Source organism: Aphelocoma coerulescens, chromosome 1A, assembly GCF_041296385.1.
Source record: "Aphelocoma coerulescens isolate FSJ_1873_10779 chromosome 1A, UR_Acoe_1.0, whole genome shotgun sequence".
Classification (NCBI taxonomy): domain Eukaryota; kingdom Metazoa; phylum Chordata; class Aves; order Passeriformes; family Corvidae; genus Aphelocoma; species Aphelocoma coerulescens.
Genome location: NC_091014.1, coordinates 79,454,246 through 79,479,902, shown reverse-complemented (window position 1 = coordinate 79,479,902; position 25,657 = coordinate 79,454,246). Strand labels below are relative to the sequence as shown.

Here is a 25,657-nt window from a genome sequence, read left to right as displayed (position 1 = left end):
GCATTTCATCCAGTTTTGGACATTCTGAATGTACAGGTCCTGCCAGTTTTTACTGTATGATTGCTCAGTCCTACTCCATATTCTTGTTTGATAAGCTGGCATGAGCCGGTTTTGGTAGCCCAAACATGCTCCTTGTGCCAAGATCGTTGTAGGTGGTGTTGAATACACTCACTATTACCAGCCCTACACAATCATTCAGACACATTTGTTATTTTCTGTGTCACCTTTATTACATTTCTCTTGCCAAATATTTTCTCTTGGCTGGAATACCAGGTCTTATCCCACATGCTTGTGGATTTAGGAGAAACAGGTGCTAAACATTCCCATGGGACTTTGGAATCAGTGCAGCAAAGCAGGGGGAAGCCGGGGACAAAAAAGGTTGTGCTGGCCTGGAGGAAGGAGCGCAGCAGGGCTGGAGGTGGGAGAGGGGGGCTGGTGTGCAGGGCGTGCCCACGGCAGCCGTGTCTCCTGCAGGCGCTTCCAGCTGCAGCGCATCGTGAACGTGGAGAAGCGCCAGGACCGCATGCGGGGCAGCCGCTACCTGCTGGAGCTGGAGCTGCGGGAGCAGGGGGGGCGGCTCGTGCGCCTCTCCGAGTACGTCTTTGCGCGGGGCTGGCAGGGCGCTGACGGCGACCAGGAGGACGAGAGGAGGATGAGGAACCTGGCATGGGGCCGCCGGCGGCATCTGATGGCTGCGGCCAACGAGCCAGAGCTGTGCTGGCCCCAGGGATTCTCCTGGAACCACCGGGCCGTGGTTCACTTTGTGGTGCCAGGTAAGGGGGACCTGCCTCCCCAGGACATCGAGGGGTGGCACAGTGGGCGGTCCCCGTGAGGGCAGTCCTGGGCAGTGGGTCTGAGCCAGTCTCAATCACCTTACTTGGGTCACTTCCAGTTTCTGTTCTCTCCAAGTTAAATACCCTCAGAAATGTAGGGCCCAAGCACCCATGGCTTGTAACCTCAGAGAAAACCCCTGTCACATGGTGGGAAAGAACCCACACTGATTCCTTGGCTCTTTGGACCAGGTTTTCAGCCTGGGCCTATTTCATCATCCATGAAAGGTTGTTGTGGTTTAACAGAAGGCAAGAAGCCTTGCCTGTTGAGAAAAAACACCACCATTGAAATCAGCTTGCTTTGATTCTCCCTGTGTTGCATTACAACTAGTGAAAAACCAGGCACGTTGGGTGCTGCAGTTCATCTCTGACATGGAAGAGCTATTCCGAGTCACTAAGGATCCCTTCTTCAGCATCATCATCACAGACTACAGCAGTGATGACATGGATGTAGAGAAGGCTCTGAAAAGGTCGACCTTGCACAGGTGAGAGCACTGCTTGGTCACAAAAAGCCACTCACACACGTATGCCTGCAAACAGCACATCTGGGAGTCTCTGTGTTGACCAGCCACAGCCTGCTGCAGCTGGAAAACCAGACTCCATCCATCCAGACCTTGCACATACACATGAATATGGTTTTGTTACGGTGTGCATACACATATTTTCATGGAACAGTTTTAGAAAAGTGTAAGGCAATACCTTGTGTAGTCTTCCAGCCAAAATTGTTGAATTTGTCTCTTTTTTCAAGACTGCGAGAGAGAAGAGAAAGCAAGTCTCACAGTGATGGGGCAGGGGGAGGGCAGAAAAGACAAGAAAGCTGTGAGAAGTGGGACAGAGAACGTGGAGACCTCTGCTTGCTGGAATGACCCTACTCTGATCTGAAACAGCCTTGGCCAGTCATTTCCGTTACGTGCCAGGGGTTTCCAGGTCTAGTCCTAGGACAGAGCTGGGCTAGAGCTGAGAAGAGTTTTGCTAGGCACTGTACAGGGGCAAGACTCTCTTGAGCACACTGGGACTGGGAGCAGTGCTGGGCCTGTGTGTTCCCCCAGCAGAGGCTTCCTCTGCTTCAGAGGGTGCACGGGGCCAGGGCAGCTCCACAGCCCAGTGCTGGTGCAGCGCTGCCTGCGGTGCTTCCTGTGCCTCTGAACTTCCCCTTCCCCTCTGACCCCCAGCTATCGGTACCTGAAGCTGACGGGCAATTTCGAGCGTTCTGCCGGGCTGCAGGCGGGGATAGACCTCGTAACGGTGAGTCAGGGGGTCCTTGGGGTGGACAGGGAAGTTTACAGGATGTATCTGGTGTTGTCACTGCCTTTGGTACTGAACACGCTGGATTTTGGGGAAGGGAGTAGCCTAGCAGACCAGTTCAAATGTAGGTGTGTTTCCTGCCCTTCCAGAGTAAGGGTCTCTTTATTCTGAGGAGCCTGTGCTTTGTTTGATCCTTGTCCACCTGCTGGGACTGTCAGACAGGAGGGAAAGCAGCAGCAGCAGCTTTGTGATCCTGGCTCTGCCAGGCCACAGTCATGGTATTTCACACTCCTCATTGAACACCCACTCAATGGACATTTTGCCAGCTCTTGGGATTTCAGTTTCTGATTCAGTAATGAGACTTTGACTCCCATATCTCTGTCTTCCTGCCCCTCGAGAAAGACTTACTGAAAGTCAACCTGTTTTTTTCCCAACCGGTATGATTGGTTGCAGGACCCGCACAGCATTGTCTTCCTGTGTGACCTCCACATCCACTTCCCAGCTGGAGTCATTGATTCAATCAGGAAGCACTGCGTGGAAGGCAAGATGGCCTTTGCACCCATGGTCATGAGGCTGCACTGCGGGATGTCCCCACAGTGGCCTGATGGTAAGAGGGTGTGGAGCCTCTTCGGCTCAGACTTTGGGAAACGGGGAAAGAAGAAAGTGCCTGCCTCCTCTAGATTTGTTCTTCTGGCACTGTCAAGGTCTGGAGCTTGAGGTACTTCTAGGTCCACTGCGTGAGTGTGTGTTAGACATAGGATGGGGTTTAACAGCATCAGGTACCTGGAATTGGAGATCAAAAAGTTAGCAGAGCCCTTTGTCTGATGTTGTTTCCTAGGGCTCTTTATGGATTTAAGGACCTTGGAAAAACCCTCCTTTATTCCTGTCTGTCCATATCTCTCTTTTCTTAGGGGGCACAGCCTATCCTGAGGAGAGCTGGTAGACCAGGGCTGAAGGAAACCAAGCCAAGCTGGAGGGAGAAAAGCGGCACAGGTCATCTTAGCATAGGATTTCCTTTAGACAGAGGTGGCCATCCTGAGCCATCCAGGCACAGGGACAACCCTGGGAAGCTGGGACAGTCCAGGAGCTGTGTTGCCAGACAGGAGATGTGAGAGGCTCTGCTAACAAGTTGACGGGACAGACCACGCTGTCTGTCCACACGCCTTTCTCATTCCCAAAGCTGGTTGGCATGGTTGGCTCTGCTTTGGTGCTGAGTTTGCTCCCTGGTGCCAACACTGTGCTAAAGGTAGCTTGAGTCTCACTCCAGCAGCTCTGCTGGAGCCATCAATGGTTCAAAGCCCCAACAAAGCTGTGCCTCTTTTGTGCTCTCCTCAGGCTACTGGGAGGTGAATGGGTTTGGTCTCCTGGGCATATACAAGTCTGACCTGGACAAAATCGGAGGCATGAACACAAAAGAGTTTCGGGACCGCTGGGGTGGAGAGGACTGGGAACTCCTGGACAGGTAGGCATCCATTGTCATTGTTCAAGTGCTCAGGAGGGGAAGCCCATCAGATCTTGGCGAACCAATGACCACAGGAGTGGGGATTTGAGGAGATTGAGATGACTACTGCCACCATAACCTTGGCCAGGGAGGGAGAGTCTTTGAGCAAATCTTGACCTCAAACCTAGTAGGTGAGGAGACACAAAACACTCTGCTGCAGCTGCTAGTAAGAGAAGAGCTATTTTCTGCTGCCTTCCAGCCACACTGCCGGTTGGTCTCATGCAGATCAGGCACTGGTGATCATGAAGACTTTGTCCTCTTCAAGCAGTGCAGAGCACAATCTGGGTCCCTCACATTTCCCATATAACATTTAGCAATTGAATTGCCTTGAAGACCAAATGGTGGAGAGCATTTGAAGATCATTAGGTACAGTTAAAATTTCTGAGGATTTTGTGATGAGGGATCTCCGCTGCACGAATCCTGGGCCTCTGGGTTTGGAGTCGTAGGGTTTGGGGCCTGTCCTGTCTTTTCTGTCAACTGACTGCAATCCAGTGCTGCCAGCTGTCTTTCCTCCTGTCTTGGCATATGCAGGCACTCCTGACCAGTCCTGCCCTCAAGGGTGCATAAACACTCAGAAAGTGTCGTTAGATTCCTGCTTATGGATGTGGGATGCCCCTGAGCTCTTCTGGACTATCCAATTTGCTTGCAGTCTCTTGTCAATAGCACAACTTAAGAGTTTTCCTGGGGCTGAGTCCCTCAGTACCTTTGTGATGAAATTTTCCCTAAGTCTACTCTTCTTTCTGCCAGGATCTTACAGGCTGGGCTGGAAGTGGAGCGTCTCTCCCTGAGAAACTTTTTCCACTGGTTTCACTCGAAGAGGGGCATGTGGAACCGACGCCAGGTGAAGACACTGTAGCCTTCAATCCCAGAGCTGTTCAGCAGCTGTCCACCATCTCATCCAGATGTGCACTTTACTGGGGCACACAGCCAAGTGCCCAAACTCTTCCTCTGCCTCCAGAGCCCTCTGATGGGATGGCATAGCTGAGGAAGGGATGATCAGGCTAGTGGAGCGGGAGCCTCTCTTGTGAGCCATCGTATCCAAGATGTGGGATCCATGTGTGGCTGGGAAGGCGTGCGGGGGAGATGTCGACAAGTGAAGGACTTGTATTTCCTGCCATGCAGTCTGGTGGAAGGTACAGTGGGAGAGGTGCCTTGTTTCCTGTTGAGTCTTGCACCAAACAAACATAAATCCCAGCTAAGCCCAGAATGGTTTATTTAGAGCAACGCAGCTTCTCATTCAATACTTGAATGAAAAAAAAAAAAAAAAAGAACCCACAACCATCCCCATTTCCTTTCTTTTGCCATCTCTCCAGTGTCCATGGTTTTGGACCGGGGACCAAAGTTCTCTGATCAGTATTACACCCACATGCCCATGTGCTGGTTCAAGGAAATCTGGATGCAGAGGAGCTGATAGGCACTTCAGGCTGCTGGTGCTTAGATGTTTCTCTGTGCTTTTCACTTTGGTCATTAGGAAGAACTGTGCTCCTGTTGAGCAAATTATGGGCCATGGGTGGAGATGCAAATACATTTCCCTTACAAGAGCCACGTTTGCCTGTAGCTGGGTGAGTGGCAAGGGTGATGTTACAATTTCACCTGAATTATTGATCCACTGCCTGAGGGTAGTGGAGGGTCTGTACAGAGAAGCTAACAGGGCATCTCAGGAGGAACTTTGCAGCCTTATCTGACAGACGTGTGTTTGTCCTAACGATATCAGGGAAATCCTAGCAGGGAAGAAGTGGCAATATTTTATTAGTTGAAATATTGTGATTTGTCAGAAGAGGAGACAGAGCTCTCAAAATCCTGTACATTTATGCAGCATCTAAAAGTTAATTTAATAAGTTATGGCCTCACAGTTGGGTCTTGTCGTAGCTTGACTCTCATGTCAAGAGCAGGCTTCTTGGTTGAAGAACCAGCACAGCTGCTGGTGCTTCATCTCTGGAGCAGCCCTGGGAGCTCTGGCCTGGTATGGAGGAGGTGGCCTCAGGTCTTGGCACATGCACTGGGTGTAACGAACAGTGAGGACAGATGAGTGAATAAAAGGATGGGCAAACCCATGCTGTCACTGATGCAAGAACTGTGGAGAGAGCTGGCCTGGTGCTACAGGGAAGTCTCATCCCCTAAAATTCCTGTAAGTGTAAGGCAAGATTATTTTACCCTGTAGCCATTTTAGAAGACTGTATAAACCCAGAAATCCCATCTCACTCAATGCTTTACACTGGAGCTTCAGTGTCCCCATACCATGCTGAAAAGGCTGCTACTGGTCTCAAGCTTGAGAGGAGAGTGTGACAGAGGATGCTGCTCATGGTGCCCAGTTCTCTGGGGAGTTGCTGGGAAGGAGTACTGGACGTGTGCAGAATATCAGCAAAACTGACGTGGTACTAGATTTTTTTGCTCTTTGCTGGTGGAGTAGATGCCAATTCAGAATAGGCATTCATTTATTATTGGGTCTGCGATGCTCAGCAAGTCCATCAAGTTCCACTACTGCAGTAGAAAACTGAACTTGCAGGTTCTGGCACGTGAGATAGAAATCGTGTCAAATCATCTGTTTGCATCAGTCTGGGTTTTGTGACTGATGGATTTAGATGAGGTCAACCAGATACCAGAAAGTTCTGCTGTGCAGTGAGTGTGCAGCTGTGGTGAGAAGTAGACAGGAGGTGGTTGTGTCTCTGAATCCGTGGAGCCTTTGCCAGAATGGAGACACCGAATATCCCAGAGGAGGCAGCCTTAGCCAGCTGCCCAAGCCAGAGTAGTCTTCCTGTTGAGGAAAAACACTTTACCCATGCAGATCCTAAGAAATTAAATCACTGCAGTTGGGGTGAGAGGGAAGAGGCAGACAAAGTCAACACTTTTTTTTTTAAGTATTATAAGAGTTTAGGAGACCAGAACCCCATGATGCAATGTTGCAATAAGCTCTGTTTCTGCCTGGAATGTGCAGTGTCAGTGCTGCTCTCGGTGCATGTCAGAGCCTGTGCTTCCCTCAGACACAGGCACAACTCCACGAGTGTGCAGGTGAGCTGCTTTCCAGGCTCCAGGACTGCGCCTGCACAGCCTGTCCAGGCTGGCTGTGTCACGCAATCCCTGTGGAATGGGGAGAGGCTGTCGGGAGGGCGAGAGCCGGGACACGGCGAGCGAGGCGTTAGCAGACCCAGCTGTCTGGCCCCATCAAGCTGGGACCAGCATGGTGCCCGGTCTGCAGATGGAGAGCTGCTGGATTTGGTGGCAGCCCCTAAGTCAAGCACAGGGAGCAAGAGTTACTTGTACCGTGAGCTTTCACATCTGGCTGTGGATGTGGTCTGCAGCACCTAAAGTTAGCAGCTGGCATTCACCTGCAGACACTGGCAAGAGTTAGGTGCATCCAGAAGGTAACTCACTTGGCTTAAATGACTTGAGTAGCCCCTCTTCCCCACCACAGAGGACAGCCAGCAAAGAGTGGACTGGACAGTAGGGTGCACCCCTCACTGCAGCACTGCCAGCAGAATTTGAGGATTTTGCCCCCATTTTTCAGCTGTGATGTACTCCTTCCTTCACAGCTTGTAGCCCAGGCCAGTGGTAAGCAGAACTACCTCATGAGGACTCCTTGGTGGAGATGTAAGGAGTTACTGGTTTTCAGTCCAGTTTCCTGATGGCCAGTTTCCCCACTGTCAAGGCTGCCATCTCAAATGTTCTTCTCTTCCAGTGGGAATTCTCAGTTGGTATCCAAGCATTGCAGTAGTAAACTAAATACTAATTGGCACTAGCAGGCAGCCTCCATGGAGGAGCTTGGAGAGCCCTTGGGGACAAAACCTGTCTTGCAGCCCACATGCTCAGAGACCTCACTGCAGGTTGTAGGGAGGGAGCTCACAGTCCCCAGTTTCCTGGCCAGCAGCAAAACTTGCAGGAGCAGTGCTGGGCTTCGCTCTGGGGCTGCTGCCCCTCTTCCAAAACAAGCTGCAGTTTTTCTCCCCAGACAGAGTCACAAAGAGGGGGAGAGCAGGAAGCACAGCAGGAGCGGATCCCTCAGCCATGCAGTGAAAGGACATGGCCAGGAAGCTGACTCCCCTCAACAGCTGGTCACATTTCTGTCATCAGGATCTTTTTAGGAAGCTGTGCTGGGGTTTCTGGCCTTCATGTGCATCCTGGCTGTGTCCCGCCTGGACAGCCAGAGGAAGTCAGTTGCATAGGATTTTCCTTGCACCAGGCCAGGAGCAAGCTGCTCTGGAAGCTCTGTGGCTGGGGAGATGATGGACCATGCTGCACAAGAGACCTTCCCCAGGGTGGGATGTGACCAGGCTGGGGAGTCCAGGCGACCGAGTGTGAGGTGCAGGGCAAGGGGGCTCTGCCTACAAATGTGACTGTGTCTTCAGGACTGAGTTGTGGTGCTCGGGCTTGCTTTGCAGGTCAGCAAGGGAATGAAGAAGGGCTGGCTTTTAATCTGAGCAAAGTGTATTGTGTGAAAATTATGATATGATTTGTTTCATCATTGTCTTGATGTTTGGCCGGTATGAACATCTCTCCTCATTGTCTACAAATGTCTGAAGTTGATTGTTTTTTAGATACAGATGCCTTGTGTTGAAAATCTGAGTTGTCCCTTTGAGTTACCTGCCTTAAAGTGGCTCTGTGCCTTCAAGACGACTCCTGGGCCACCTCTCTGTTGGAGCTGGGGGATATACAGATTCTCCCTCGTGTTTTATAAATACATTGTCTTCCTACAAGAGCTCTCTTCTGTCTGTGTGTTACTTTGCACCCACATCACTGTGCAGCAGGGATTAGAAACCAGGTGTTGCTCCTCTCTTCATTAACTGAAAGCACAGCCAGCACCAGAGAGAGATCACTCTCTGCCCAAGCCAGCAAGAGGTGGGTGGGAGATGCAGTGGGCAAGGTTAGCCAAGAGTGAGCCCTGCTTCAGTCCCCTCCAGATCTGCAGAAAATGGGATGGCAAAAAACCAGGTTTTTGCTGTCTACATGGGTATATCATGTGAAACAAGGTGGAAACAGTGGACAAATACACATTCCAGCAAAGCATGGGTGTGATGTGATGAGAGAATGTGGGAAACAGTGGTACCCTCCTGGCAAGCAGAGGACAGTTCCTGGAGAAGACCACAGGTGAGAGCCTAGGCCTGAGCTTGGTACTTGGCACAGCCTACATACACAAACGGGAGGTCAGCTCTTTCACTGCACCTGCTTCTTTGGATTCAATTTTGGCCCATTTTCGCTTCAACTGGGCGTTCTTTGAGTATCAAAAGCTTGGCAGCAATGGGAGTCACACATGAAGAGGGGAAAAGGCAGCCAAGGTTGCTAATCAGTGTGATTTCACTGTAACAAGAAATTGATATTAAAGGTGATGGAGGGAAAGTATTCCAGTGTGCTGCCAGCCTTTTGCTTGCCTGGGATGAGTGACAGGAAGCCCTCTGTGCTCATGCAGGCCTCACATGCTGCCATACCCAATCTAGTTGCTCTCTGAAACAATGATGAAGATCTGGTAATGAAATTCCCTCCACTGCTTCTTTCCCAGCTGAATCTTTTCTGTTTTCCCTCTCTTTACATTCAGTTATCAATGCTAATTGCTTTGCTTCCTTGCTCCATGAAGCCATGAGTCCTAGGGTTTGGGGTCTGCACGCAGAATACGTAGTTTTTTACATTTCCATGAACCCAGCCAGCCAGCAGTGGCTGAGAGCCCTTGGCTTGTGGTTTCGCTGTGCCTACAACTCATTTTGCTACCTCTACAGTGAAGCATTTTTCTAGAGGAGGCAGGATAAGAGGCTTCCCAGAAACATCCACTCCTGTTTGCTGCCAGTCACAGCAGAGACTGAGGACCCAGTTAAGCAGCAAACTCAAGAGTCACCCCAGACCTGTCATCCCCCAGAACAAGTGGGGGACAAGTCTCTGTCTGCTTCACCAGAGGCCAGACTGTGCTCAGCTTTGCCACTTCAGGTTCTGGTAAATACATAACTGGTACTTTCCACCCTCCCCTTTTTATGCAACTTTCCTTCAGCTCAAAAAAGTCCCTGTCAGTTTCAGGTGCTAAGCTGCTGCTGGCCCATGGCCTTACCACCACCTTCGTGGGCAAGATCATTCACACCCTCTCAGAAAAAAGCACCTCGTGTGACTTACACAGAAAATTGGGGTGGTAAAGTCAAATGCAGAGTATAAATGAAGTCTGTCTGTATCTGTCAGACACTCCCAGTAGCTCCTGAAGACTGGTGTGAGGATGCTTTCATGACATTCTCTCTCAGGGGTGGCAAGGATATACAACATGAAAAGTCCTTATTGAACTCTGATTCTGCAGTACAATGGCAAAAATCATTTAATAATCAAAAGAGCATGTAATTATTTAAATAGGCTTACATGAGGCTATTAAAATACCATTTTTAGCATGACTATAGAGTTAAAAAATTTAGGATCGAAAATTTTTACTCTTTCATAAAAATCTGGAAACTCATTAATTCAAAGGGGTCTTTTTAAAGGAAACAAATTGTTATAATACAAGAGAATTACCAGAGCTGTCAATATAAACCAAATATATTTTAAAACATTTATATTAATGATAAGACTTTAAACCATAATGGCAATTTTAAAAATAAAATAATATGCTATGCAACCGTGATTTTTCATTGTGGCAATGAGCCTAGGCTGTCCCCTTATGTGTAATGTTTCTTCATTTTCTCCTAAATATTGTCAGGCTATTCTGACATCATTCCTGGAAGGTCCCTGATGATGACATCAGACCACAATAACTATTTTCTGTCCTTGTTAACATTCCAATGCTGGAAATACCTGATTGTTTTCTTAACTATGTCACATTTAATTTTAAACAACCAGGAAAACATTTGAACTGGTTCTAGCTATCTTCATGTGCACACACCATTCTGTCCTCCTAGGAAAACTTCTTTTTTAGTTTGAGAAATTCATTCCTACATTTGGGAGGTAAACTACTAGATAGAATTGCTTTAAGGACATAAACTTATGTTTGAGACACAAAAAAAGCCAGACTTATTTATTTAGCCTAAAAAGTAAATCAATCAGTCTTCTCTACCAAATGAGCCAATATTGAGTGTATGAAGCAGGCAGCAAAAATAATAAAAGAGATTTACAGAACTGCACTTTTAAAATGCGTAGCTGCTGCTGTTCCTGCAGTTTTCTCTTGCAAAGTTTGCTCTAGCTTGGAAAGGTGATGTTCCCACCCCTCAGAACTGCAAAAGCATTACAGTAAGGGGCCAGTGTGCTATGACACACACAGAGTTTTGAAGTTTAACCCAGTTTTCTGGATTTGTCGATGGGCTCCTGCTGAGGTCAGTGGAAACGTGGAGGAGAGCTTTCCCTTCCAGCTGCACTGCTCAGATCCTGCAGGGAAGACAAGAAATGCTGGTAAGGTCACCTCAGGCTCCTCTGTGCTGCGTGGCCAGAAAGCAGCAGCCACAGCCACTGAGTCCCTCGGCACCACAACTGCCCCCACACACATTGGGTGCTGCTCTTCAGCACCTGCCCCCTTCTGGATCCCAAACCAGGAGTGTTTCTAGAGAGGCTTCTGGCCTTTGCACCCGGCCTCACCATCACATGTGTCTGTTGAGCCTTCTCCTTGGCCGTTGCCCTGGTGTGTGGCATTTAAACTGTGTTTACATTTTGCTGGTCATGTAAGCAAGAAACGTGAATTTTGCTTCTTGAGCTAAAGTGCTTTGATTTAAGAACATGTCATTCCCTCACTGATGTGACATGGGAACCCAAGCATTTGGATGAACTCTTATTTACAGGGCTTCCTTGAAAATGAGCATTAGGTGGTTAAAACAGTCCCTGCCAAACCACAGTGGCTGTTGTGAAGAGCTCTTCCCCCCCCCTTCTCACCCAGCACCTTGCTTTTCTTCTGCACAGATAGTGCTGCCATCTTTGGATTCCTCCCAGAACACACCTGGTTTTCCTCCCCACCTTTAGCTCCCATCCACAACTGCTGTTCGTATCTAGCATGAACTCTGCAGCCTTCCCAAAACCACTTGCTGCTGATAAGTCCCAGCAACTGGGATGTTTGGTGTTCTTGCTTTAGAGACCAAGTGAGGAGAACTCCTCCTCCTCTGAGGGAATTTGCTCAATGGCTGCAGGTTTTTGTGGGACAGCAATGTGCCTCTGGAAAGGCTTTGTTAATTTGTGCAGCTTTGCTTTTTCCCCCTTTGCAGTGGAGATGTTTTCTGAGACTGGGGCTGGCAGTCATGGGAGCTCACCCTTTCTTACCTGAGTCCATTGCCCCATGAATTAATAAGGTCCAAAATTCCTGGTAGGGTAGAGGCCAGTCTTCTGCACCCCGAAGGCTGTGATGAAGATGTTGAGGATGACTGTGATGAAGATGAGAGCTGTGGCAGCATTGTTGAGTATATTCAGGCGGGGTTGCTTTGCAATATCGTTCAGGTTCAAACGAGCTGTGAAACACAATGCAAAAAGAGAGAGGGGTTTGCAGACTGACTCCAAGTCCCCCAGCTCTTGCAAGCCTCCCCCTCCCCCTATGGTAAATACCCATGGTGCCCCTGAGTGCTGAGGCTACAGAGCAGAGGGAATAGTCACAGGAATGTTGCAGGAGCCACAGCTTGCTCTAGGATGACATAAAAGGATGGAGCAGAGAAAAGCTCATCTTTGTTTTGCCATGGAGGTGCCATGGCCACAATGGGCCAACCCTAAATCAGCAAGTTACTGCTGCACACCAGCCAGACACATGCCATGGTCCCCCCAGGGCTGCATGGCCGTGGGATGTGGTGAGGGCAGGCTGTGGGACATGGCAGACAAGGGCAGCAGGGCTCTGCTTGGACCGGGAGGCCAGTCCCTCCTTGACACCCAGATGTCACATATGTGCTGGCACAGCTGTCAGCCCTGGGTACACGACTGGGGTTGGTCCTGGCTCATGGACGTTGATCCCTTTGGACTCAGGAATACCCTGGTTACCAGGGCTGTCTGGCCAATAAGCCATGCAAACAGCAGCCTTGTTGTGGTCCCTTGTGCCCTTTCTCCTCCCAGCTGGCTCCAGCCATCACCAGGAAAAGCTGTGGTGTGTGCGACAGGGGAGGGAACACGTTCCAGATTTCCCATAGCCTCCAGTCCTCTGTACCCCATAAAAACCCATGTAGGATATACAGGAAATGCAGCGTTTTGCAGGGGTTTGACACTGGGAATGTATTGGAGACTGAAATACAGCAGCTCCTGTATCAAATGGAGCACTGGGCAAACCAATGCTGGTGTTAATGTACTGTCTGTAGGGCACTAGGAGAACCGTGGGATCAGTTAAATGTGAGGTTAATATAGGGCATAGCTCTGCCTAAATTGTTCTGTTAAGCCCCAGATGAAGTGAGATGTAAAATACAGCTAAAATGTAGTGTCTGCAAGAGCTGCATGAAGGAGCACATAGCAGTAGGGGCAGCAAGAGGCCGAGCTTGGCCAAACCCCAGCTGTTTCACTGGGACAGGGGGTCAGCAGTGAGAAAGTGAAGGAACAGTTGTGCTCAGAGGTGTGCAAATGAAAAGCAACCCACCCACCACCCTACCACCCACATCAAGCTACCTTCAACCCTCCCGCAGCCCTGGATGGAGCTGGAGGGGAATGGTTTGGGGCAAGAGGCTTCTCCCTTCCACCCCCATGCCAGCCAAGCCACAGGGTACCCTGCCCCTGCAGCACCCTGCGAGGGTGCACACGCCTTGGTGGCCACCTTACCAGTGATGATAAGGAGAATCCCAATCATCACCTGGAAGAAGAGGGAGATGCTGATGAGCACAATGAGGGTGGCATAGTACTGGAAGGATGTGCCCTGCTCCAGCACAGCTTTGAGCTGGGTGACATTGGCCATGAAGAGCGCCACGTCCAGCATGCTCTCTGCCACGCTCTTCTTCGTCGCGTAGTGGTTGATGTTCATCGGCCCGTTGATCCGGAGGTGAGGATTCACGCCCTGGGGAGACAGGAGGCATCACATGCATTGCTAAACCAACACACACATCTGTGTCCAATGGGATGCTGTCTTCTCCCTGGGGTTTATCTAGAAAGCCTGGGAAAGAGTCAAAGCTGCATGTTTTAAATGTGTTGAGAGTACCCAGTTTCCCCTCACAGTCGCCTCGTGGTATTAGTAGGCACAAGATACTTGTGGTGATCAAGAGCTCAGCAAGGTTAAAAAAATAATGGGTATTTTTGTGGAAAACGAGCTTGTCCAGAGTTACAATAATGTAGATTATCCAAAAGCCAGGGATTTTGCAAGGAATATTAAATTCTCTTCCTTCAGGACACAGACAAGCCTCAAACTTACAGGGCATTAGAGAGAGATCTTCTCTTCGGGTTGGCTTTTGTATTTAATGTCATTGCCAATGATGTGGATGAGAGGATGGAGTGCACCCTCAGTTTGCAGGCGACACCAAGCTGGGTGGGAGTGTTGACCTGCTGGGGGGTAGAAAGGCTCTGCAGAGGAATCTGCAGGGGCTGGATCAGTGGACTGAGGCCACTTGTGTGAGGTTCAACAAGATGAAGAGCTGGGTCCTGCACCTGGGTCACAGCAACTCCAGGAAGCGCTACACACTTGGGGAGGAGAGGCTGGAAGGCTGCCTGGTGGAAAAGGACCTGGAGATGCTGGCTGAACATGAGCCATCAGTGTGCCCAGGTGGCCAAGACAGCCACTGGCATCCTGGCCTGCATCAGAAATAGTGTGGCCAGCAGGACCAGGGAAGGGATCATCCCCCTGTGCTGGGCACTGGTGAGGCTGCACCTCAAATCCTGGGTTCAGTTTTTGTCCCTTCACCATCAAGAGGGACTTTGAGGTGCTGGAGTGAGTCCAGAGAAGGGCAGTGGAGCTGGGGAAGGGTCTGCAGAGTAAGTGATCTGAGGAGCAGCTGAGGGAGCTGGAGGTGTTCAGCCTGGAGAGGAGGAGGCTCAGGAGGGACCTTATCACTCTCTACCGCTCCCTGAAAGGAGGGTGTAGCCAGCTGGGGGTCAGTCCCTTCTCCCAAGTGACAAGCAACAGTAACAAGAGGAAATGGCCTCAAGTTGCACCAGGGGAGGTTTAGATTGGACATTAGGAAAAATCTCTCTTCAACAAAAGGCTTGTCAGACGCTGGAACAGGCCACCCAGCAAAATGGTTGCGTTACCATCCCTGGAGGAATTCAGAAGACATGCAGATGTGTCACTTAGAGACATGGATTAATGGTGGCCTTGGCAGTATTAGATTAATGACTGGACTTGATGATCTTAAAGGTCTTTTCCAACACAAACAATTCTATGTTTCTCTGACTGTCAGTGGTTGGGCTTTATATCTCCTCTGAACACTTTTTGCTGGCTTCTGTCTTCAACAAGATGCTAGAGCAGAGGGAATGATTCATGGTTTTGTTTCTGAAACCAAGGGTAGTATTTCTTCAAAACATCAGGCACTGATGCAAAAATGCAACAAGACAAGGGGTGGGATCCATCATACCTAACCTTAATTAATCAGGCAGGTTTTTTTGGCAGTGGAAAGAAACAGCTGTTTACAAAGGCCAAATCAGCTGGTTGCCCTTAACCTAATTACAAGGTGTAGGTAATTTGGCTGCTTTTAGCCATCCATGCCTAAGTGAGTTCACCTGTTGCTGTCTTGACCCAAGTGGTTAAAAATAAAAGAAGAAAAGTGGATGATAGTTTTGCATTCACCCAGAGCATCATAAGCTGGTAATTGCAAAGGCAACAGTTACAAAAGATGTAGCTCTATCTGCAATACACTGCTATTCCTTCTAAAAAAGAAAGAAAAGCAATCCTTCTATATATCAGAGAGGCTTCAGTTCTGAGTAATCAACCCCCTGTCAGGTGCCGTGGAGACCAGCAGCCTTGCTCTCAGCACGCCCTTTAAAACCAGGGCTAAGGGCCAGCCTGGGCCTTTCTTTTGCTCAGGAAAGGGGAAGAGATTTCTTTGGGTGCATACTGGAAGTGCCTACATCAAATGGTAAGTTCTGTTTTGCTCCTTTTGTACCTGATAAAGTAGGAAATGTAATCTTTCCTCCATGCTCCAGGCAGGTCACCAGGGAAGGGTCATGGCTCGTGTGTTATGCTGTGACCTTGGGTCTCTGTGTGCAACCCTGGACAAGAGTGGCTTTCTTTGTGTTGGGAGAGCATGAACCCAGCCAGTGATCCTGGGAGAGCAGTGTGTGGGGGGGTGTGCCTGATGCTGAAACTGGGGCTGCGTTTTGGAAGGGGGTTGTGGCCCCGGTCCAGTGGTCACCCTGATGTGACAAAGATGTGTGAGAAAGGTGAGTGGGAAAGGCTGTGTCTGTTGTGAACTGTGATCCCTATCAAGGGACAAGCTTGGGGTAGGAAAGGGCTTTTGGTTTGCTTGCGTTTTTTTAATACACTAGCTCAAAGCATTTAACTGTTACAGTTTCTGACAGTGGCATTCCTGTGGTTATGTGCCTCCTCTGCAAAGCCTGTATCTCTTGCTGTGCAGGGTAGAAGGTAAAAGATACTGGAAGGACGTAAATGTAGAAGTCCAAAGAACTGGTAAAAACTCCAAGGCAGTGTGTAGATGTTTGAGACTCAAACATTACAGTGTGGTGTTGGGGGCAGAGTAGAGGCATCTTGAGGAAAGGAGGCCACCAAAAGGTCAGGTTCTGTGACTGCATTTTAGAAACCTGTGTCGAGGGACTGCTCCCCCTCAGGTGGCTTAAAAATGTGATCCTGCTGAAACAGAGAGGAACCAATGCCAAATGGTGCAAGGTTGGCAATTTGATTCCTCTCATGTGCTGTTTTCCTTATTCCTGAAGAATCAGCCCCCCTCCTGCAGCATCACAAGGCTGAGCATTGATAGTTTATCTCTGTGTAATGATGAGTTAAGGGTGTGAGAACAAGGGCGCTGTACAAACAGGGCAGAGCTGCTGTTAAATGAGTGCCTGGTACCAGGAGGCTGAGACATCTGTTTCTGGTGGCTTACGTGGAGAAAAATAAAGCAAGTCAGGAGGTCTTATTGAATGAAAACACATCCTTCTTTTGAGCTGCCCTCACGTTCCTTTACCTGGAGGGTGAAATGGGGCAGTGTTGCACCGTCCTGAGCTCTGTGTCCCAGATGATCAGGCATTGAAAACAGACAGTTTGACGTGGGCTTTTCTCACATGGATGAGTGTGATGGCATGTTCCCATCTGGGACATGAAAACACAGGCAGGTGCTGCTCTCCCATGTGGAGTAACTGGAACTGGGAAACCTTCACAATAGGAAAGGTGCGACTCCAGATTCCAAGTTCTGTCAGTCCAGGCAGATCCAGAAGGATCTCCAAAAGGATAATGGATGATGAAAGTCGGACACTAAACCTGAATTTGGGCAGCTTGTGATGGGCAGCCCCCAAGTGCCCACCTGGCTATACTCTCCTTTCAGGCAGCTGTAGAGAGCAATAAGGTCCCTCCTGAGCCTCCTCTTCTCCAGGCTGAGCACCCCCAGCTCCCTCAGCTACTCCTCATCAGATTTGTGCTCTGGTCCTTTCACCACCTTCCTGGCCCTTCTCTTGACACACTCCAGCACATGGCACACGTGACTCCTTATGATGCAAGGAAAAGTTACAGAGATCCAGGTTTTTTATGGATTTGGCCCTCAGTGTTCCATCTAGTCCAGCAGCTATGAATGGAAGCCTGACGTCTTGAATAAGGAGAAGCTTAAACAAACCAGGACTCTTCGGAGACCTGGCATTTGGATTAATGCTGGAGGATGGATTTGCTTGGGATGCCTGTGCCATAACTGTCACCAGTGAACCACTGTTTGTGGGGTGTGAATGCATGGCTGTGACGCTTTTTTTTGAGCTGCCAGAATGTACACACAGCTTTCCAAAGACCATTTCTGCTTTTGCTTTCTTTAAAGTTCAGTCCTGTAAACTGCTGCAGCTCAGGAGCTGATTCACAAGCAACTTGGGTTTCCCTGTAGGATTGCCCAGACAGCTGTGGGAGGTTGTGTGGTATCACTGAAGAGATTAAATGGTTCCCTTTTGGCAAACAGAGCCCTAGTGGAGTCACAGGACATACCTGAAGGCTCACCAAAATGATTTATGTCATCAGGCTAGAGCTGGTGCCTTTCTAGTCACTTTGAAAGGGTTCCTCCTAGGAAAGTGGAGATCACTGCCTTTTCTTCTCTGTAACATGTCAAAGAGCTGGATCTGGCAGTCAGACACCAAGCTCATCTTAAAAGCATTGTAGCAGAGCCAGGACATCTGCTGGAAACAGCACTTTCCCAAAGGGGCTCTCTCACTATTGCCCACTCTCTAAGAGTAGGGAGATTAGGACCTGAAAAATTCCATCCCAGCCATACTGGATGAACTGGTGCTGGAGCTACTTTCCTGTGTCTCATTTCTGGATGTTTCCATATGAAACAGCCTCTTTCCCTGCAAAGACCCTGCTGGCTTCAGTCTGACCTCAGGCAAATTCCCTTTTCCTTTTTCTCTTGTGTAAGTGTGGCACAGCAACACAGATCACCTCAGGGACTGAGTGAGGCACCCATCTATGTTTTTTTAAGTTGGAGGCTTGATTCTTACTCGAAGTGTGCACATGCACACAAATATTTAACTCCCACTTCTATTGTTATTTTTAACTTTTGTAGGAATTCTTATGCAAAGAAGGATGAGTATCACCACGAGTGGTGGTGAGGAAATAATGGAGTTTTTCTTTTATTTCTTTCTTTCTCAACTTGTCCTCTGGTTTTGCTGTAGGGAGCTCTCAGGTCCCTAGGCCTGTGAAACCAGGCTCTGGTACCAGAGGGTATGCTGAGCTCCACAGCTCACTGTAACTACCCAAAGAATTTCCACTAAAATTAATTTTTGAGAGAAATTCTTTGGGGTTTTCATGCATTTATTTTTACAAGAAATAGCTACTTTCTTCTGTAAACTTTTGGAGGAGCTTCATCTAAATATTTCTTTCAAAGCTGGCAGATTTTGGGTCAAGGGGAGCATAAAGCTTTTCTAAATTTTCTTGGACAATTTCTACAAAACCTGCAGTTTACTTGTCACACTTTTCAGATTAGGGGGAAAAAAAAATGAGAGCAGATCTAATTGCAAATCTCTGTGTGCTTTGTGGGTTTTGTGACTCTGTCCCCAGGGAGAACAGCCTGCAAGAGGCAGTGGAACAGCATGAGGCTCACAAGTATGAGAATGATAATCTTTATGGGAGCAGTCTGTCAGAGGGCAATGTCTGAGTAGGAACTGTATGACTGGCCATTACTTCCAAGGGAAACGCTGGAGAATGCCAAAGAAAACAGACACAAATGTAGGCTGTGCACTCAGAGGGGTAAGCACAGAGATGGCTGCTACGGAGCTATGCTGGGCCATGAACAGCCAGCCACACACAGCATCAGGCACCAGGGAAAACCCAGGGAATGTTTTCCCAGCATTGACCAGTCAGCAGCTTCAGAAATACTTTGTAAGCATTGGCTGGTGAAGGTTAAAGCACCCCAACAGTCATCATCATCTTGCAGGGTAGGAGAGGAGCACAATCCCCTTGCCGTGGGCAGAAAGCAGAGGGCTCTCAATCAGTGCTTCCGCTTCTAAGGGCGCAGTTACTGGCTACTGTCCTTTACCAGGGAAGCTCATTCCCTGCAGCTCCTGACCACTTCACTTGGGGTGAAGGGAACAAATATTTTTAGCCTAGACGCCCAGGCACAGAGAGCAGCAGCACCGGGAAGAGCAGCGATGACCAGACGCCTGCTCGCCTGATGGGCTGGGGTTCCCTGGCAGAGTCTTACATGGGTCTGTGCACAGCCCCACGTGTGCCAGAGAAGGGACACACGAGGGGCACTTTGGTCAATACTAACTGTATTGTGAATTTGGTGAGGCAAAGCCTGTTTTTCTCCAGTTTGGCACAACAGCAAGTATCCTGGCTGCTTTCCATAAACAGAAGTAATAGTAAACCTCATCGTGGGTACTGCAGGCAGAAGGAAAACTGAGTGTTCAGGGCCAGTCCCCCCTCCTCAGCCTGTGTGGAGGCTCTAGGCTAGTCCAGTTGTGCTTAGGGTTTTTTTCCTTTTAATATAGCCATCTGTTCTGCTCACCAGGGGTCCTGCTCGGAGCCAAGTGTTGTGTTGCCTCCAGTTCCTATTGCATAAATCCCAGAAAATAAATCAGAGATGCTTTCCTAGTATCTCTCCCCATGTACCAGACTGGTCCTGATGGAGACCTATCTCTGAGGTGTCCTTAAGGTTCTGTGACAGGTCACTGGTGAGTTTAACAGAGAGCTCATTGACCAACTGTTTGGAAGTCAAAAAGTGACTTCCAGGAGCTGGCAGCCAGTGCCTCTTCAGAAGTGGAAGCCTAGGCAAGTGGCAGGCATGGATTCTGTGTGCTTGACAAGCGCCGTTCATGTTCTCTGGTCTACCAAACTTGGCCTCTCCATTTGCTTTGTCTGCCTCCTGTGTCTCATCTCTCACCTGCAAGCCGACTTGGTGAGGTCTCGTGGGCAGAGACACGGTGCAGCATGTAGGACCCTGACCCTCGAGCCGAGGGCTGCCGGAGTAGGGCGCTACTGTCACTGAAGGATGAGAGTGCAGCTGGGCGACGCTGCCGGCAGAGCCCGCCCGGCTGGCCAGCAGCAAGGCTGCCTGAGGCGCGGCCTCCTCCAGGAGCTGCAGCGAGCGCCTGAGGCGCTCGCTGCAGCTCCTGGAGGAGGCCGCGCCTCGCGTTCTGGCAGCAGCACTGCGGGGCTGAGGGCCGGCCCTGGCGGGCCAGCGGGGTGAGGCACGGGCCAGCGGGGCCCAGAGGGCCGGGCGCCTCTGCGTGCCCTTGCCCTGCGGCTGACGCGGAGCCGGCTCCGCTCCCGCCCGGCTGCGGCACCCGCAGCCTGCAGAGACCTGCTTGTCGCATCGCGTGTGCGTGCCCTGCTCCTCATCTCTGCCTTTCCGTGCTTCTCCTCATCTCTTATTCATCCCGCAGACGCTCTCTGCCCGTCTGCATCTTCAGTTCAGCTCCTCCTCTCCTCCTTTATCCTCTCCTTTTCCATTCTTTTCTCGCCCTGTGCCTTTTCCCTCGTCTGTCTTTCACGCTTTTTCCTGCCATCCAGCTCTTCTGCTTCATGCACCGCCCTTCCTGGGTTGCTGTCTCCCTGTTCTCCCCCACTCCTCTCCCCCTTTGGCACTCCGTGCTGCTGTCTGGCGAGTTTCTTGAATCTGTTCCCTCTGACGCCACTCAAGGCTTCCTATGCTACAGGGCAACATAAATTATGTATCACTCAAGTAACTGTCTTACCAAATCTATATTAAACTCCCTCGTTAAGTGTATTTATGATACTGAATTGAAGGGATCCAGGAATCGACTGGCAGGCTGCAGGGCTGAGCTGCAATACAACATAATTCTTCTTTTCCAGGTAGCTGGGATGAGGAGAAGGCGGGAAGGGTGCTGGCAGTGGTGGAGGAGCCTCCATCCATAGCTCAGGAGCAGTTTGTGAGTTTGGGGCTCAAGAACTGCTTGGCACCAACAACTACAATGTGCTGATGCATGTGATCTCTGATTGTTGAACAGAAGCAATCAGGTGTGTTTATGTGTGTGGGGGACAGCTCTTTGTATATATGGAACTGGGAGTGCACTCAAAAGGATTAGTGGGAACAATTATTTCCAAAGTCAGGATATAGAAGCTGGAGCCTATTCAAATCACTAGTGTTTTATCCCAGTGTTTTGGGGGAAGGGGGGGGAAAAAAAGGGGGCGGGGGAAGAGTAAAAAGAAAAGGGGCAGAAGGGAAGACTAAAAACAGCTTTAGAAGAAAAAATTCAAAGTAGGTTAGCAGAGAAAATGAGTTTATAAAAAATGGAAGAGCAGCCGGGAGGCACAACAGTAACTACTGCATTGTGCTTACAAAGCTAAACATGTTAAGATGAATAAATCCCCAAGCTGGATGGCTTACGGCCCAAAATATTAAGAAAAGCTGGGTCTGATCGCAGGCTGCTGCCAGATCCAAAGAGCAAATGTGTTCATATAAATCATTTTAATACAAAACACTCATAAAGCAAGGTCCTAAAACTGAACTCCTTCCAAGTCTAAGCGTGTTTGTATCCAGTGTTGAGGGGTCAGGTTGATTTCTGAAACTGAGGGAACGTAGTAACAGCTGTACTGGATCAGACCAAAGGTCCAGCTCCCCTCTGACTGTGGTTTGTAGCAGATGTTTGAGGAGTGCAAGAAAAAAATCTTAGAATGGGACAAGTCTCTAGCAATGGTCCCTTGTGACCTGTAACTGTATTTAGAACTGCTCCAGCCCTGGCCTGATGCTGCTTTTCATGTGAGGTAGCCCAGGGTTAATTTGTCATTTGCTGTGTGCCTCAGGGCATCCTAGTTGCTCTTTCTGGATTTTAGTTTTCCCTCTCTGTAAATTAATGTGAATCCTCATATGGGTGACGTGTAGGAGGAGAGAGATAGGTAAGATCTCCTGTCGAAGTGCAGTCTGTTCCTGTGCTGTGAACACAATCCACCTGGACTGAATTCGTCATGCAGGGAAGCCCCTGAAGCTGCTGAAGTCAGGTAGGTGATTTTCTCATTCCCAAGGTGGTTTGCATCTTGCAGCATTTCCCAGGTAAACCTCGCTGCAAGGCACTGGAGCTCAGGTTCATCTGCAGATTTTGGGCTTTACCTGCCCCTGGCCACCCTCTGAGTGCTTGTGGCTCTCCACAGAAAGGAAGCTGTGGGAATCCAGGTGGAAAGAGGGAAGAGCATGGCTGAGGGTTTTGACAGAGCTGATGGCACGGCATGCATAAGCAGTGGGACTCAGGGGTTCTGGTCCCTCACGTGCACATGCCACACACACCACTGGCCATGGACAGCTGCCACAGAGAGGTGCCACATCCCCTCCTCAGGCATTCCCAAAAGGTAACTAAGAGAGAGCTCATCTATGCAAGACAGCTCTCGAACATGTCAGTGGTAGCTCTGAAAGGGCCTGCCAGTCTTGTGGGAAGCATTGGCAGGCTCGGAGCTACAAAGCAGAGGAAAACACCCAGTGAAATGCCTTAGAGACCTAGAGGTGCTCCCTTCTAAGCAGCTGAGGTTGAGCTTTTGTCACTCTGAGACTGTAAGCAGGTGAGATGAGAGAGGAGCTCTTTGCTCCTCTCATCTCTCAGGAGGAATTGCCACTGTAATTCAGGTCAAGAAGGAGTTATCTCAGTTGCAGAGGCAGGGATATGTCCCACAAGGAGGGGATGCTTCCATTTCCAGAATCAAGTGGCACCCAGACACCTCATCGCTTCATGGGTGTCCTGTTGTGGCAGGCACAAACTTGCTTAGGAGCAAGCCCACAGGCAGCCTGCAACAGAAGCAACCCAGAATCTGATCCAGTTTTCTGACAGATGCAGCATCACCTCCCTTCCTTCAGACTGCAGCTTGCTGAGTCCTCAGTCATTGCTGGAACCAAAAAATCCCCCACTCTGCCTCTTCCTTTCCAGTTTTCCTCATTCATTGGTACATTCAGCGCCTTTTGTTTGGGGGAACACAGACATTGTTTTGGAGATGATAGTGCACAGGAAATGTTCAGGTTTCTCTGCTGTTAGCTGAAATTATGTGACACTGAAAAAACAGGAAAATCCAGATGGGGTTTTGTGCCAGAACCTGTATTTTTGGCCATATGAGACAGAAACCTGAAGCAGACAAAACCTTGAGATGGAATTGCCTCACATCAAAAGGCACACACACAAAAAGGAAAAGGTTTGTAAAACTGGAGATGTGAGAATAGATTATTGAGCTAAAAAAAAAAAAAAAAGCAGGGGGGGAATTATTTGATCAGATAAATGGTGGGATGAGGCATATTAACTGTTAACTGGGTTACCAAGGGAGCCCTTCCTATGTTCAGAGCAGAGGAAAGAGGCAGCACAACATGCACTCAAACCCCTGGATCTGGAAGGAAAATCAGGAACTAGCGGAGCCAGTGCTGTGCTGCTTTATATGAGTTTAATAACTTGAAGGCTGGGCCAAGGCCCTGCCTTAGGACACAGTACAGTAAAGCTCATGGGGGAGGTTTAAGGTGGTTATGGAATGGAAGGTTTTCCTTGGTAATTAAAAATATTAAGTTTGGCTTCTCCTTGTCTTCCTGGAGTTCTTTCAAGGGTGGGGTCATTCTGTTGTTTGGGTTTATAGCTTGCTATATTGACAGAAGGATTCATAGGATGAGATTGGTTTTGCTTTTTCTTTCCATCCTCTAGTCCAGCTTGATGGTGCTGTAAGAGTTAGGCATGCTAAGTTCAGGGCAGGGATTTAATGGGTTATAAAAATGGCCATTGGTGTATCAGTACTTTAAACATAAATTGTGAATTACTGTTGGGCAGAGACAAGAATTGAAACAGCTGGTGGGCAGTAATATCCCCCACTTTGGAAAAATGGTACTTGGACCTCCCTGTCCAACTTCTACTGAGTTCAAAGGAAGTTAAACAATTAAAACATTTATCTTTGGCCTAAGTTCACAACGTTAAATTAAATTATACTCCAAGAGTGTGGCCTTGAAAGCATCACCTTTAAGATTCTTTGTTATCCTGTGCCTCTGCTAGTATACTAACAATTTTTTTTTTCCAGTGGATTTTGAGTTTGGATATAACTGACGAAAAAGGGTTATATGCCTTCTAGACAGGCATTCTAGGTTAGGAGGTATTGCAAAAGTGCATTGAATAATTTGGAAACTTCTCTGAGCAGCTGCACAGCAGGGATTGAAGCTTAAGGGCAAAGGTTCAGAAACCATAGTTCTCTGGTCTTCAAAGATGCTACTAAAACTCATTTAAGATAGTGCTGGAAGTATCCATACAGTAAAAGAAATGCAGCAACTGCAGAGCTCTCTCTCATTTTCCTTCTACTAATTATTTATTAAATTTTAATTTTGTTTTAATTTTATGCTTTTGTATTGCATTTGAACTAATACACAAGGCCCTGGACTAAGTTGTGACTGGAAGGTAACAGTGAATAATGTTTACAACAAAGCTGGGAGGAGAGCTCTGTAAAAAGAGCTACTTCAGAAGTTGATCATGCATGTAAAACTGGCCCTTATTAAATCTGATATATTTTTTTAATGGTTGTTGTAGCCCTAGATTGTGTTCCTTTGAATGTTGGATACAAACCATGTGACACATTCTTCCCATAAAATTTCTCCTCAGTTAAAACTGTCTCTCCTGCTTTAACATTACATGTCCTGAATGTCAATTTTAGCCCCCTGAAGTCTTCAATTTTTCTTTCCTGCACTGCAGGAAGGACACTGCAGTAGGGCTTGGAGAGGTTTTATATTTTGGGCTGTTTCTCATGCAGCTGATACTGTGGCTCTTTAGTTTTATGTAAAAGGAATATTAAAGATCAGATTAGAGAGTGGTTTAGAAATAAAATCGGCCTTAGCCTAAATTCTGTGCAAGCTCACTTGCTGACAGTGCACAGAATGCAAGCAAGCAAAACTTCATTCTCCTATTTCACTTTTTAAAGCAATGATTTAGAGCAATTGTGCTGTGAAAGAAGTGTTCCTGTATAGCCTTAAATGGTGAAGATCTGCTTGTCTCAGATCTGGCAGGAAAAGGAACCCACACCATCGCTTTCTACCCCAAGTCACAGACAAAAAGGCCTAGGGTACCACATCTCAAGATTAGACCACTGAAGTGAGCCAGAGGATGGTGCTTGATGCTTCCAGAAGTATTGAGGACTTTCTAGATTATTGACTAGAAAGGAGCTAGTAAGCATTCAGGGGTCACTAAGAAAGCACATGTGGCTGAAGTTGGCTTGTGAGAAGGCTCTGCAAGCAGCAGATGTGTGGGGAGGGAGATCAGGTGCCTGGTTCCTGCCTGGCCAGTGGAGCCAAGGTGTCCTGGATGTGTTTGTCTCCCATCACAGCAGCAGGACATCAGACCTTGTTGCTGTTACCCATGCAGCGTTCCAGACTCATGGAAGCATAACTGATTCATAAATCTCCCACTTCAAAATTAACAGAGATCTCTCCTAACCATTAAGCTAGATGTTGATCCTTTCAATGAGCCTGACAGGGCTGGAACTTCTGGTGTAACCAGTGGGAACTTCTCAGCCACAATACCTTGCTTAGGCGGCTGTTCCAGGCAGCAACGCAGGAAAATACTGCTCTCTGGAAAACTGTGCTGTCTGAGGCCTTACTAGTCACCTGAAAGGAGGTGGATGGAAATAAACTCCAAGCTTCATTATGCTGACATT

General features: G+C 48.6%; 2 protein-coding genes and 1 long non-coding RNA gene across 4 annotated transcripts in view; 2 read left to right on the top strand and 1 right to left on the bottom strand.

Moving 5' to 3' along the window:
* Positions 1 to 8,269, top strand: part of B4GALNT3 (beta-1,4-N-acetyl-galactosaminyltransferase 3) — a 64,433-nt gene extending 56,164 nt beyond the window's left edge. The window contains exons 15-20 of the mRNA XM_069003695.1: positions 475 to 773; positions 1,162 to 1,315; positions 2,003 to 2,075; positions 2,529 to 2,682; positions 3,411 to 3,537; positions 4,324 to 8,269. Of these exons, the coding sequence (XP_068859796.1) occupies positions 475 to 773; positions 1,162 to 1,315; positions 2,003 to 2,075; positions 2,529 to 2,682; positions 3,411 to 3,537; positions 4,324 to 4,432 (916 nt within the window). The 3' untranslated portion in view covers positions 4,433 to 8,269. The remainder of the gene's footprint in view (positions 1 to 474; positions 774 to 1,161; positions 1,316 to 2,002; positions 2,076 to 2,528; positions 2,683 to 3,410; positions 3,538 to 4,323) is intronic.
* A 71-nt stretch (positions 8,270 to 8,340) lies between these two features.
* Positions 8,341 to 25,657, bottom strand: part of NINJ2 (ninjurin 2) — a 47,400-nt gene continuing 30,083 nt past the window's right edge. For both annotated transcript variants that reach the window (XM_069003696.1, XM_069003697.1), the window contains exons 2-4: positions 13,240 to 13,471; positions 11,776 to 11,960; positions 8,341 to 10,896 (exon numbers count right to left, since the gene is read on the bottom strand). In XM_069003696.1, coding sequence (XP_068859797.1) covers positions 11,797 to 11,960; positions 13,240 to 13,471 — 396 coding nt within the window. In that variant the 3' untranslated portion in view covers positions 8,341 to 10,896; positions 11,776 to 11,796. The remainder of the gene's footprint in view (positions 10,897 to 11,775; positions 11,961 to 13,239; positions 13,472 to 25,657) is intronic.
* Positions 15,182 to 25,657, top strand: part of LOC138104424 (uncharacterized) — a 42,505-nt gene continuing 32,029 nt past the window's right edge. The window contains exon 1 of the long non-coding RNA XR_011148061.1: positions 15,182 to 15,479. This is a non-coding gene — a long non-coding RNA (uncharacterized lncRNA). The remainder of the gene's footprint in view (positions 15,480 to 25,657) is intronic.